This window comes from Macrosteles quadrilineatus, unplaced genomic scaffold (genome assembly GCF_028750875.1).
Source record: "Macrosteles quadrilineatus isolate MER2022 unplaced genomic scaffold, UCM_ALF_1.0 Scaffold_1__1_contigs__length_201487025, whole genome shotgun sequence".
NCBI lineage: Eukaryota > Metazoa > Arthropoda > Insecta > Hemiptera > Cicadellidae > Macrosteles > Macrosteles quadrilineatus.
In genome coordinates, this window is record NW_026542594.1 from 57,501,425 (window position 1) to 57,517,276 (window position 15,852).

At 32.2% G+C, this 15,852-nt stretch overlaps 1 protein-coding gene across 4 annotated transcripts in view; it reads right to left on the reverse strand.

The window, feature by feature from the left end:
- LOC128983191 (scavenger receptor class B member 1-like) overlaps positions 1 to 15,852 on the reverse strand; it is a 95,528-nt gene that overhangs the window by 52,203 nt on the left and 27,473 nt on the right. For 2 of the 4 annotated variants that reach the window (XM_054402381.1, XM_054402380.1), the window contains exons 3-4: positions 10,444 to 10,607; positions 8,834 to 8,975 (exon numbers count right to left, since the gene is read on the reverse strand). The exons of 1 other annotated variant lie outside the window; for it this stretch is intronic. In XM_054402381.1, the coding sequence (XP_054258356.1) occupies positions 8,834 to 8,975; positions 10,444 to 10,607 (306 nt within the window). Of the gene's footprint in view, positions 1 to 8,833; positions 8,976 to 10,443; positions 10,622 to 15,852 lie in introns of all 4 variants that reach the window. One more of the 4 variants, XM_054402382.1, reaches the window with a different exon arrangement.

The window sequence follows — 15,852 nt, forward strand, 5'->3', positions numbered from 1 at the left end:
TAATCAAAATTTATCTAGCCAAATTTGAAATATAATTTTTTTCTTCAGAAAAATCGGTAGCTCAGTAAGGAGCAGGACTATCTTCTACCACCTATAGAAACCATCATAAGCATTGAATGGGCTTGCCATTTAATTATAACATGTGTAGAAGTCTAAATAACATACTCCATAAAAATAATCAAAATTTATCGAGCGAAATTTGAAATATAATTTTTTTCTTCTGAAAAATCGGTAGCTCAGTAAGGAGCAGGACTATCTTCTACCACCTATAGAAACCATCATAAGCATTGAATGGGCTTGCCATTTACGTATGACATGTGTATACGTCTAAATAACATACTCCATAAAAATAATGAAAATTTATCGAGCGAAATTTGAAATATAATTTTTTTATCTGAAAAAAACCGTAGCCCAGTAAGGAGCAGGCCTATCTTCTACCACCTATAGAAACCATCATAAGCATTGAATGAAATGCCATTTAATTATGTCACGTGTATACTTGTAAATAACATACTCCATAAAAATAATCAAAATTTATCGAGCGAAATTTGAAATATAATTTTTTTCTTCTGAAAAATCGGTAGGTCAGTAAGGAGCAGGACTATCTTCTACCAACTATAGAAACCATCATAAGCATTGAATGGGCTTGCCATTTACGTATGACATGTGTATACGTCTAAATAACATACTCCATAAAAATAATCAAAATTTATCGAGCGAAATTTGAAATATAATTTTTTTCTTCTGAAAAATCGGTAGCTCAGTAAGGAGCAGGACTATCTTCTACCAACTATAGAAACCATCATAAGCATTGAATGGGCTTGCCATTTACGTATGACATGTGTATACGTCTAAATAACATACTCCATAAAAATAATGAAAATTTATCGAGCGAAATTTGAAATATAATTTTTTTATCTGAAAAAAACCGTAGCCCAGTAAGGAGCAGGCCTATCTTCTACCACCTATAGAAACCATCATAAGCATTGAATGGGCTTGCCATTTAATTATGTCACGTGTATACTTGTAAATAACATACTCCATAAAAATAATCAAAATTTATCGAGCCAAATTTGAAATATAATTTTTTTCTTTAGAAAAATCGGTAGCTCAGTAAGGAGCAGGACTATCTTCTACCACCTATAGAAACCATCATAAGCATTGAATGGGCTTGCCATTTAATTATAACATGTGTAGAAGTCTAAATAACATACTCCATAAAAATAATCAAAATTTATCGAGCGAAATTTGAAATATAATTTTTTTCTTCTGAAAAATCGGTAGCTCAGTAAGGAGCAGGACTATATTCTACCAACTATAGAAACCATCATAAGCATTGAATGGGCTTGCCATTTACGTATGACATGTGTATACGTCTAAATAACATACTCCATAAAAAAATTAAAAATTTATCGAGCGAAATTTGAAATATAATTTTTTTATCTGAAAAAAAACCGTAGCCCAGTAAGGAGCAGGCCTATCTTCTACCACCTATAGAAACCATCATAAGCATTGAATGGGCTTGCCATTTAATTATAACATGTGTAGAAGTCTAAATAACATACTCCATAAAAATAATCAAAATTTATCGAGCGAAATTTGAAATATATTTTTTTTCTTCTGAAAAATCGGTAGCTCAGTAAGGAGCAGGACTATATTCTACCAACTATAGAAACCATCATAAGCATTGAATGGGCTTGCCATTTACGTATGACATGTGTATACGTCTAAATAACATACTCCATAAAAATAATGAAAATTTATCGAGCGAAATTTGAAATATAATTTTTTTATCTGAAAAAAACCGTAGCCCAGTAAGGAGCAGGCCTATCTTCTACCACCTATAGAAACCATCATAAGCATTGAATGGGCTTGCCATTTAATTATGTCACGTGTATACTTGGAAATAACATACTCCATAAAAATAATCAAAATTTATCGGGCGAAATTTGAAATATAATTTTTTTCTTCTGAAAAATCGGTAGCTCAGTAAGGAGCAGGACTATCTTCTACCAACTATAGAAACCATCATAAGCATTGAATGGGCTTGCCATTTACGTATGACATGTGTATACGTCTAAATAACATACTCCATAAAAATAATGAAAATTTATCGAGCGAAATTTGAAATATAATTTTTTTATCTGAAAAAAACCGTAGCCCAGTAAGGAGCAGGCCTATCTTCTACCACCTATAGAAACCATCATAAGCATTGAATGGGCTTGCCATTTAATTATGTCACGTGTATACTTGTAAATAACATACTCCATAAATATAATCAAAATTTATCGAGCCAAATTTGAAATATAATTTTTTTCTTCAGAAAAATCGGTAGCTCAGTAAGGAGCAGGACTATCTTCTACCACCTATAGAAACCATCATAAGCATTGAATGGGCTTGCCATTTAATTATAACATGTGTAGAAGTCTATATAACATACTCCATAAAAATAATCAAAATTTATCGAGCGAAATTTGAAATATAATTTTTTTCTTCTGAAAAATCGGTAGCTCAGTAAGGAGCAGGACTATATTCTACCAACTATAGAAACCATCATAAGCATTGAATGGGCTTGCCATTTACGTATGACATGTGTATACGTCTAAATAACATACTCCATAAAAATAATGAAAATTTATCGAGCGAAATTTGAAATATAATTTTTTTATCTGAAAAAAAACCGTAGCCCAGTAAGGAGCAGGCCTATCTTCTACCACCTATAGAAACCATCATAAGCATTGAATGGGCTTGCCATTTAATTATGTCACGTGTATACTTGGAAATAACATACTCCATAAAAATAATCAAAATTTATCGGGCGAAATTTGAAATATAATTTTTTTCTTCTGAAAAATCGGTAGCTCAGTAAGGAGCAGGACTATCTTCTACCAACTATAGAAACCATCATAAGCATTGAATGGGCTTGCCATTTACGTATGACATGTGTATACGTCTTAATAACATACTCCATAAAAATAATGAAAATTTATCGAGCGAAATTTGAAATATAATTTTTTTATCTGAAAAAAAAACCGTAGCCCAGTAAGGAGCAGGCCTATCTTCTACCACCTACAGAAACCATCATAAGCATTGAATGGGCTTGCCATTTAATTATGTCACGTGTATACTTGTAAATAACATACTCCATAAAAATAATCAAAATTTATCGAGCCAAATTTGAAATATAATTTTTTTCTTCAGAAAAATCGGTAGCTCAGTAAGGAGCAGGACTATCTTCTACCACCTATAGAAACCATCATAAGCATTGAATGGGCTTGCCATTTAATTATAACATGTGTAGAAGTCTAAATAACATACTCCATAAAAATAATCAAAATTTATCGAGCGAAATTTGAAATATAATTTTTTTCTTCTGAAAAATCGGTAGCTCAGTAAGGAGCAGGACTATCTTCTACCACCTATAGAAACCATCATAAGCATTGAATGGGCTTGCCATTTACGTATGACATGTGTATACGTCTAAATAACATACTCCATAAAAATAATGAAAATTTATCGAGCGAAATTTGAAATATAATTTTTTTATCTGAAAAAAAACCGTAGCCCAGTAAGGAGCAGGCCTATCTTCTACCACCTATAGAAACCATCATAAGCATTGAATGGGCTTGCCATTTAATTATGTCACGTGTATACTTGTAAATAACATACTCCATAAAAATAATCAAAATTTATCGAGCGAAATTTGAAATATAATTTTTTTCTTCTGAAAAATCGGTAGGTCAGTAAGGAGCAGGACTATCTTCTACCAACTATAGAAACCATCATAAGCATTGAATGGGCTTGCCATTTACGTATGACATGTGTATACGTCTAAATAACATACTCCATAAAAATAATCAAAATTTATCGAGCGAAATTTGAAATATAATTTTTTTCTTCTGAAAAATCGGTAGCTCAGTAAGGAGCAGGACTATCTTCTACCAACTATAGAAACCATCATAAGCATTGAATGGGCTTGCCATTTACGTATGACATGTGTATACGTCTAAATAACATACTCCATAAAAATAATGAAAATTTATCGAGCGAAATTTGAAATATAATTTTTTTATCTGAAAAAACCCGTAGCCCAGTAAGGAGCAGGCCTATCTTCTACCACCTATAGAAACCATCATAAGCATTGAATGGGCTTGCCATTTAATTATGTCACGTGTATACTTGTAAATAACATACTCCATAAAAATAATCAAAATTTATCGAGCCAAATTTGAAATATAATTTTTTTCTTTAGAAAAATCGGTAGCTCAGTAAGGAGCAGGACTATCTTCTACCACCTATAGAAACCATCATAAGCATTGAATGGGCTTGCCATTTAATTATAACATGTGTAGAAGTCTAAATAACATACTCCATAAAAATAATCAAAATTTATCGAGCGAAATTTGAAATATAATTTTTTTCTTCTGAAAAATCGGTAGCTCAGTAAGGAGCAGGACTATCTTCTACCACCTATAGAAACCATCATAAGCATTGAATGGGCTTGCCATTTACGTATGACATGTGTATACGTCTAAATAACATACTCCATAAAAATAATGAAAATTTATCGAGCGAAATTTGAAATATAATTTTTTTATCTGAAAAAAACCGTAGCCCAGTAAGGAGCAGGCCTATCTTCTACCACCTATAGAAACCATCATAAGCATTGAATGGGCTTGCCATTTAATTATGTCACGTGTATACTTGTAAATAACATACTCCATAAAAATAATCAAAATTTATCGAGCGAAATTTGAAATATAATTTTTTTCTTCTGAAAAATCGGTAGGTCAGTAAGGAGCAGGACTATCTTCTACCAACTATAGAAACCATCATAAGCATTGAATGGGCTTGCCATTTACGTATGACATGTGTATACGTCTAAATAACATACTCCATAAAAATAATCAAAATTTATCGAGCGAAATTTGAAATATAATTTTTTTCTTCTGAAAAATCGGTAGCTCAGTAAGGAGCAGGACTATCTTCTACCAACTATAGAAACCATCATAAGCATTGAATGGGCTTGCCATTTACGTATGACATGTGTATACGTCTAAATAACATACTCCATAAAAATAATGAAAATTTATCGAGCGAAATTTGAAATATAATTTTTTTATCTGAAAAAACCCGTAGCCCAGTAAGGAGCAGGCCTATCTTCTACCACCTATAGAAACCATCATAAGCATTGAATGGGCTTGCCATTTAATTATGTCACGTGTATACTTGTAAATAACATACTCCATAAAAATAATCAAAATTTATCGAGCCAAATTTGAAATATAATTTTTTTCTTTAGAAAAATCGGTAGCTCAGTAAGGAGCAGGACTATCTTCTACCACCTATAGAAACCATCATAAGCATTGAATGGGCTTGCCATTTAATTATAACATGTGTAGAAGTCTAAATAACATACTCCATAAAGATAATCAAAATTTATCGAGCGAAATTTGAAATATAATTTTTTTCTTCTGAAAAATCGGTAGCTCAGTAAGGAGCAGGACTATATTCTACCAACTATAGAAACCATCATAAGCATTGAATGGGCTTGCCATTTACGTATGACATGTGTATACGTCTAAATAACATACTCCATAAAAAAAATGAAAATTTATCGAGCGAAATTTGAAATATAATTTTTTTATCTGAAAAAAAACCGTAGCCCAGTAAGGAGCAGGCCTATCTTCTACCACCTATAGAAACCATCATAAGCATTGAATGGGCTTGCCATTTAATTATGTCACGTGTATACTTGTAAATAACATACTCCATAAAAATAATCAAAATTTATCTAGCCAAATTTGAAATATAATTTTTTTCTTCAGAAAAATCGGTAGCTCAGTAAGGAGCAGGACTATCTTCTACCACCTATAGAAACCATCATAAGCATTGAATGGGCTTGCCATTTAATTATAACATGTGTAGAAGTCTAAATAACATACTCCATAAAAATAATCAAAATTTATCGAGCGAAATTTGAAATATAATTTTTTTCTTCTGAAAAATCGGTAGCTCAGTAAGGAGCAGGACTATCTTCTACCACCTATAGAAACCATCATAAGCATTGAATGGGCTTGCCATTTACGTAGGACATGTGTATACGTCTAAATAACATACTCCATAAAAATAATGAAAATTTATCGAGCGAAATTTGAAATATAATTTTTTTCTTCTGAAAAATCGGTAGCTCAGTAAGGAGCAGGACTATCTTCTACCACCTATAGAAACCATCATAAGCATTGAATGGGCTTGCCATTTACGTATGACATGTGTATACGTCTAAATAACATACTCCATAAAAATAATGAAAATTTATCGAGCCAAATTTGAAATATAATTTTTTTATCTGAAAAAAACCGTAGCCCAGTAAGGAGCAGGCCTATCTTCTACCACCTATAGAAACCATCATAAGCATTGAATGGGCTTGCCATTTAATTATGTCACGTGTATACTTGTAAATAACATACTCCATAAAAATAATCAAAATTTACCGAGCCAAATTTGAAATATAATTTTTTTTATGAAAATTTGGTAGCACAATAAGGTGCAGGCTTATCTTCTACCCCCTATAGAAACCATCATAAGCATTGAATGGGCTTGCCATTTAATTATAACATGTATAGAAGTCTAAATAACATACTCCATAAAAATAATAAAAATTTATCGAGCGAAATTTGAAATATAATTTTTTTATCTGAAAAAAACGTAGCCCAGTAAGGAGCAGGCCTATCTTATACCACCTACAGTAACCATTATAAGCATCGAATGGGCTTGCCATTTTATTATGGCATGTATATACGTGTAAATAACATACTCCATGAAAATAATAAACATGAATCAAACCAGATTTGAAATAATACACTTTACTCATTCTGTTGATTGTACCAGTTGAAGCTGTTTTTATTTACTGTAACACTGTTACAATCTCGTACGTCGGGAGTATATTTCGTGATTCAATATTATGGTATAACAGTAACAGTGTTATATCATTATTTTTTTTTCGTATGTGCCTCGGTTACATTTATTAATCAAATTAATTAAATTTAATATTAAAATAGGCTGAAAGGAATGTTTACATATCTTTGTTGCGAGTAATGCACTTTGAGGTTAGTGGTTCATAGAGTGATACAATGGAATAACAACAAGTGATATTAATGGTTATTGTACTTTATTTAGGCAACTCAGTTATATAAAAATGGTACATTAGTAAAACAAACACTTAAACACTGCTCAAAATATATGATTTCCACATTTTTCAGTGAAACATGCATTTGAGGTTAGGAAGTTCTGAAGCCACGGCCTTCTTGATCTGCTGATCTGACGTTGACGTCATAGCTTAATGTTGGTTTATTGGCAGTTTTACATCCATATGTTTTGTTTGCTGAGTTAGGTTAGAATTAAGTTGGTGTTTTGTCTTCAGACTTCCTCTCTTCCTTTCATACGAATGGATGGGCCAAGTCAAGCTCAAACTAGATACTTAACATTTATTTTTAGAGTTATATTACACTTAAAAAAATTTAAATTTACGTTTGGTTTAATTTACTAGTAAAAATAAAATGATAAGGCCAATCTTTAAGAGTTTGACTTTTTTATTAATAAACAAAACTTTTAAAAAAGCTGTGTTTCCTATTCACTCTTCTTGAAATGTGTAGTAAGCCTAGATTCAGAAAAATATCAGATGTTCCAACAACTCCCCCCCCCGCGAAAAGTCAAAATCCATCATCAATTAATTAAAAATTACAGTGTTCAGTGTTCCTTCCTATTATTAATTATTTTGAGATAATTGACCTCCGACCTCCATGTTACAAACTGGGGCCCATTTCATAATAAAGTACAAACTAATATTATTAGTAAATCAGCTGATTGCCCAATGCAAATCTAATGGAAATAACAAGTTACAAGTTGTAGTAACTTGTAGTTTATTATGAAATGGGCCCCTGTAGGCTGGGGACTAATTCTTTACTCTAAAAAATTTAAAAAGTTAAATCTAAAAATTTTTAAAACTAGTATATTTGGAAATTTTTAAAGAGAAAATCAAATTTTTAACATTAAGAATATTTAGATAATATTCTAAATTTGATGTTATTTGACTTTGATATTTTGAAGATACAATAAATATTCAAAGTTTGACATTGTTTGACTTTGACATTTTGAACATTAAATGAATATCAAATAAATATCAAATTTTTGATTTGACATAGTTTGATATATTGAACGTTTATTTGATATCAAATAAATATTCTGTGCTATGTGGGTAGATTAAATGTTTTAGTTTAAACACAACAGTGATCATAAATGTGTTCCTGAGACTTTGCTGCAAAACATTAGTTTCCCTAAAATGGCTATATTACGATAACCTCGTCCAACTAAATCAAGGTTAAATTCAATATTATATTGTAAACTATATGTTTTTTGATTTTATGAGATTTTGGTTTCAAATAATGCTATCAGAACATAAAAATTCATAGGAAACCCAGGAAAATTACAACAAAAACTAAGTTTTCTTTAATATTTAATACAAATACTGGGATTTATCTTTCTTATATATTTTCTTATTTTGTTTTTATTCAAAATTAGCCTAATTAATAAAATAGTGACAACATGACAGTTAAAATTCAACAACAGGTAATGGAATTAAAAGGCAAACAAAAAAGTCTTACAAAATATGAATTATTGGCCTAGCACTGAGAGGGTTAAGTTATTATTGAATCTTGATTTTTTTTATTAACTTTTTTAACTTCACTCATGTTCACAACAAAGAAAGAATTTTTATTTTTATCTATCACACAAGTTTTATGGACAGAGTCTTCCTCAGTTGTGGCTTACTTACAATAAGTATAACATTAGGCACAATAAGGGTGTCATTAATGCTTCCGGTTGAGTTGTTAGGTTCAAAAACATGAGTTCTACGATCTCCATATGAGACCGTCCCATTGTCGTAAAACTTCACATCAATTTTCTCCAATGTTTCTCTGTAACATTCACATAATTGAAAATGTGTTAACAAATTTAAATTTTGCTATAATTAAAATGAACTCTACTAAATTTATTTTAATGCTCGATACAATTAAAAAAATACCCCCTTATCAAGACACTGAAGGTCACTAATCTCTGTTCTAGGGATTGTTCCGTGACAGAGGTATATGGGCAGATGGGTGACTGTGACGTCAGAATCCTACTTGCTTCTGTATACTGTCGGGGAGCCCCCACTGACCAGAGAAATTTTGATTTGTCTGATTATGGATTTTTACCCAAATGCTTCCTTAAACTTTTCAGATTTATTCCCTATTAAAAAAAAACAAAAAAAACACAAGATTTAATGAGTATATACCCAGGTATTACTGCTACAGGGTAGGAATTGGGTTTTGTTGTTGTTAAAAGATCATATACAGTAGAACTCAAACAATCCCAATCGCTTTTAGAAAGCATTTTAAAATCTTAAAGCCACAGTATTAAGAATTACCAAAACGTGGTGGGGGAAAAGATAAAGATATTTCCTAAAGTGACACAACTTCAATATGCTTCACACAGATTACTATCGGTAAGGTAACAATTGACTTCAGTTTTACATACTGTAAAAGCTTTGTTGCAGGTTGCAGTATAATACAGACATCGATGTTCATTTGAATTTAAGGAGATCGTTTAGCATTCATTAGAAGTAATCACTCAAAAAAGAGAACAGAAATGTACGGAACTTCATGACGCAATTAGAGATTTTGAATTTCATGACGCAAATAAAACTCAATTTCTATCAAGTTTTCAGACAACTCTAATAATCATACTGCAATTAAACTTGAGTTCAAGCATTGTAAGTTTTCCTCAACGTTGTGTTTTTTTACTATTCGGCTCATTGATTTTTTTACTATTCAGGTTTCCTAGTTAATATATAATGTCTCAATGTCTCTAAAAAGTGTAATCAATTAGTTGACTGCATCATAAGAGTTTATTTGTTACTATAAATCTAAGGACATGGCATCAATTCATTGGACCTTTTTCATCCAATCTGTGGTCAGTAATTGTAACGACTGTCTTTATAGTCAAACTCACCTGTAGCAATAAGGTCCTGTTTCATCCAATCTATACTGTGGTCAGTAATTGTAATGGCTGTCTTTAGTCAAACTCACCTGTAGCAATAAGGCCCTGTTTCATCCAATCTATACTGTGGTCAGTAATTGTAATGACTGTCTTTATAGTCAAACTCACCTGTAGCAATAAGGCCCTGTTTCATCCAATCTATACTGTGGTCAGTAATTGTAATGGCTGTCTTTATAGTCAAACTCACCTGTAGCAATAAGGTCCTGTTTCATCCAATCTATACTGTGGTCAGTAATTGTAATGACTGTCTTTATAGTCAAACTCACCTGTAGCAGTAAGGTCCTGTTTCATCCAATCTATACTGTGGTCAGTAATTGTAATGACTGTCTTTATAGTCAAACTCACCTGTAGCAATAAGGTCCTGTTTCCTTTACTTTTAGCTTCTTGCTCTTCCCTGCAGTATAATCATCAAAGTTGGTGTAGTTGAATACATGCACACAGATCAGAGGCTTTACTGGAGGTTTTTGCCAGGCAGCAAAAATCTCTGTACCTTCTTTTAGAGTCATTTGCTATAACAGTTTATCTGTGTATAAGTGAAATAATTTAAAATGTGTTCTTAACATAATAAACCAAACTATTCTTCCTCGTGTAATATCATTGCAACTTTGAACTTAAGCCTTAATTCACACCAGGCCACACTAAAAAAACAGGCCGTAATGCTCGTCTAGCATGACGTCACGGGTCACGATAGAAGACGGCAATAACGTAGGTATTTATTTATTTATTTTCCAAGGAAAGATTAAAACAAGCAGCTGATCACAAACGGCAAACATTACGTCATTGCCGTCTTCTATCGTGACGTCATGCTTGACATTACAGCCTGTGTGTTTAAAAAAAAGCATACAGCAATCTGATAAACGCCAATTTAAAATACCCCCGCCGCAGAAAACCTGCCGTCTAAGCGAATTTCCATTTGCCTGAATTGATTTTCAATTAATATATTTATAACGTTAGGTTTAACGAGTACCTAGGTTTGCTGCTACAAGGAAACTAAAAAAGTGTATTTTTAAGTAAAATAATTATAGCTTGGTATAAAATCAATACATTTGCCAAGTTTGATCAAAATATATCCATAAACTAGCAAACTACAACATTTTACAATATTCTCCATAAGAATAACATGGGAATTTTAAATTAAAAATTTTTGAATTTTCTCCCTAACCAATAACTGTACAAAAACACTTTGATATACCGTACTTAATTATTTGTTTTTAAGCTCTTTGAAATGTTCTATAGAGAAATTGGAATTTTTTTTGTTTTGAGGGTCAAAAATGCATCTTGTTCTCTAGTATATTTCGTACCTAGGACCAAAAATGAGGTTTTGCCGGCTCAAGATCAGTTTTAAGTTTGAGACGAAATCTGCTGCTAAACCCTTTTGGCCTGTGTGGTATGAAAGCTATTTTTCCTACAGTCATCACCCGACAAAGTTGGCTTCCTTGTACTGTTTATAGTACAGAAAGCTGCTAATTGTTGCATATTTATACTTTGCCGTACGGTTATTTATACTTTGTCGTACGGTTTATACTTTGCCGCACATCAGGATTCCAACAAAACAACACAAAACAGTGTGGTTCTATTATGCACGTAATCCTTGTACGTTTGGAAATAGGTTGGCTACACTTAAAGATAATAATACTATGAGCAGCTGATTTACTATTATAACTACGATTTTACCTGTCATTTCATGTTTATAGTTTCGGTATTTCTGAACTTTCTGGACTTTTCTTTTAAACGTTTTTAAAACATTCTTACGATCTTAATAAACAAGAAAATACCTTTAAAGCATTTTTTTAGGAGCGGAAACCACTTCAAATTACAAAAACATAGGGAACTATATTCTCAAAACGCGGAGCACATTTCTTGCCGAGGAAAAATAGCGGAGTGATACGGACCGTGGGTACTACTTTCTCTAGGGCACCATTTGTGTTGCCAGCTGAACCTAAAAACGTGTTGTATAGTGTTTGAAAGACTAATTATTTATATGCTTTATAGTGACTGTAGGAAAAATATAATGTGTAATACGAGTGAAAAAGGCCTTTGCTGCACTCGAGATCATTCGTAAACATTGCTCTCGTGTGCAGCAAAGTGCCACTTTCACCACTAATTACACAAATAACTATTTCACCACACTAGACGAAATTGAGAAAATATTTACAATAAATGCACAATATAGTGTTAGCAAAACGGGAGTGCCGTTGGAGACCTTTGGGGGTGCGTGCGTTTGAAGGGACTTGACCTGGTCTCCATAGGCACTCCCGTTTTGCTAACACTGTAACAGTAAATTGACTATTAGTGTGAGTTTATTGTACCTATATATATTTTGTTAAGACAACTACAACTTTAAAGTTATGTGAAAAAATATTTAGAGGAATCAGCAAAAATAATAATAAATAATAGTTGTTAGGCAGTAATGATAATAAAACTAGTCTATTACAATACACATATTGATAAATTTACAATACATATTATACTGCTTACATGCCCGTTTTTGACAATGTCAGCACCCTAGGCACAACTAATCATAGCGTCCCTTTGCATTATATATAAAAGGGTGACCACCGACCCGGTAATCCGGGAATTATATGCATGGATTTTTTGAACCGGGAATTATGCATGAATGTAGCCATTTCTATTTCTGAGAGGGATGATCAGAACTTTGCCGTGATCGCAGAAGATGATGATAATTTCTAGAAGACCACGGCAAACAGTCAGAATTTTGCCGCGGCCGCGGAAGACGTCTTCATGACCGAAGGAGACGATTACCATCTCTTCATTACCGAAGGAGATACAATAATGATATCGGCCGCAAGGGACTATCAGAATTTATTGCGATCACGCAAGACAATGATGTTGTCCACTCGACCGAGGGACAAGATAAGAAATTTGCCTCATTTTTTGGTAGACGACAATGATCTCGTCACGGCCGTGGGATATGTTCGTATATTTTGCTGTGATCAAGGAAGATGATAGAATTGAAAATTCAGCTGATAGACAATAAAAAACAATACTTCAATGACAAAATAAAAAAATCCACAAATAAATCCAAATTAATTTGGAAAATTATTAATTCTGAAGTAAATACTAAGACAAAGCCTGGTAAAAATTTGAAAATTTTGTTCAACGATAAAATCGAATCAAACCCAACTTACGTAGGTAATATTCTGAACAACTTTTTTATTAATGTGGTTGATGACCTTGTTCTTCCAAACATTAATAAAAATACTACAAGTATTGAATCTAACCTTAGAAAACCACCCCAACCAACCTGCAGCTTCAAATTTAGAGAAGTTGATGAAAGGCTAATAGAAAAGATAGTTAAGTCATTAGATAATAAATTCTCAATAGGGATGGATGACATACCAGTTACCATTGTTAAACATGCTTTTCCTCTTATATCAAAACCCCTAACTCATATCATAAATTCCTCTTTAATTTGTGGTATCTTTCCTCATAAATTAAAAGTTGCCAAAATAGTACCGGTCTATAAAAAGGGGGACGAATATGATCCCACAAGTTATAGACCAATCTCGTTATTGCCTGTGTTTTCAAAAATTTATGAAAAAGTAGTATATAACCAGCTTTTAACCTTCCTCGAATCAAACAAATTGTTGGATCCCGAGCAACATGGCTTCCGACAGGGAAAATCTACGATAACTGCTGGTATCGATTTTATTGAATCAATAATTGACTCCATTGACAGAAATGAGAAGGTAATTGGAATTTTTCTCGACTTTTCAAAAGCATTTGACTCTGTTTCACATAAGAAATTGATAGAAATTCTTCACGGCTTAAATATAAATAATAAAGAGCTTAAGTGGTTCAGTTCATACTTGCAAGGAAGGCAACAATGTGTCCAAATACAGCATAATTTCTGCCATCCAAATAATAAATACTCTTATACTCAAAATGTTTACTCTGAATACAAAAATATTAAATATGGTGTCCCCCAGGGATCTATTTTGGGCCCTCTTTTATTTCTTTGTTATATGAGGGGGTTCCCACTAGCTGTCGATGGAGGAAGTTCAGTGTGTCTTTATGCTGATGACACCAACATCACAGTTACAGGCAATTCCCAAGAGGAAGTCGAACTGAAATCTTTTCTAAATCTTTTATTAATTAATGATTTCTCAAGTAGCAAAAATCTCCTAATAAATTACAGTAAATCAAATTTTGTATCATTCTCCACAAAACAATCAAGATGTAAATTGAACCCGAATATTTACCTTGATAATTCAAACTTGAGTCAAGTGGAGTACACGAAATTTCTCGGATTGATATTGGATCAAAACCTAAATTGGGATAAGCATGTTGAGCATGTAATTGATAAAATGTCAAAAGGTAGATACACCCTGCGACAAATGTCAAGGGTGTGTGATATTGATACTTTAAAAACCATATACTTTGCATTAATAAATTCTCACATATCCTATGGTATAGCAATTTATGGAGGAACTACCCAGAAAAATTTGGATAAAATTCTTCATCATCAAAAAAAAGCACTCCGAATTATTTTCAAAATTAAAAATAAACGCCAATCAATGAAACCATTTTTTTCTAAATTAGGTGTTATGACAGTCTATGACTTGTATATTTATGAAACTATATTACATGTAAAAAAATTAAACCTCCAAACTAATAGTACAAATATTCGACACTATAAATTAAGGCATACTAGGCAGGTTGAACGACATAAATTAAAGTTTTTTGAGAAGAAATGTAGTTTCATTGGCATAAAATTCTTATTTAATTTACCTAAAGTTATAATAGAGGAAAAACGTTTTGACGTTTTTAAAAAAAGATTGAAAAATTATCTCCTTTCATTGTCTTTGTATTCTTTGGATGAATTTTGGAATTCAAGAGAAATCATAAATGATAGTTTAGAAAGATGATTTGATTTAATTTTGTTTTGTTTATTATTCTTAAGCTTAAAATTTGTTTTGAAAAGATAATGATTGTTTTAGCGATAAGTAAAGCATAATTCATCTTAATATTTATTTGACGCTATTCATTGTATAAAAACTTGTAGGCTACTGTGAATGAATAAAGAGAATTTGAATTGAATTGAATTGAATGATAATTATGAATACACGACCGTGGGAAACATTTAAAATTTTGTGGCGATCGCGGGAGACGATAATGATGTCTATACGGCCACGAGAGACGAAAATGATGTCAACACGGCCGCAAGGGAGTATCAGAGGTTTACCTTGATCGCATGCAAATACAATCACCAAATTATTTTTTTACTTTCCAATTTTTGGCGACCCCCAAAAGACCCAATTGCCTCGCACCCTAGGCAAGTGCCTACCATGCCTGTTCGGTAAATCGGCCCTGGCTGCTTATTTATTGTTTATTAATTTTTTAAGTAAATAAGCGAACAGCTGATTTTCGGCTCTAGGGCCGTAAAAACCTGCTCGTCCCCCCAAATGACATCGACAGCTTGGAATTTTGGTCCTGGACAATAATACGTTGCTTTCAGCCTCCAATTAATGTTTTTAAAATGACTAAAAACATTGTATAGCGTGATGAAAAATATTTGTTATAACTCTGGTATAAACATGGCTTAAATTATTATCATTACAACTTTACTCGCATTACCGATCAATAGCTCTTGGTTAATTGTCTAAATTATTGAAGAAAAAGTTTGCCTTTAACATTCTGGCTCTCTGGGTTGGATACTGTAGGTCATATTTAAGTCATGTTATGGTATTTTAAATATATTTACTATTTCTCTGTTGAAAACACTAACTATTT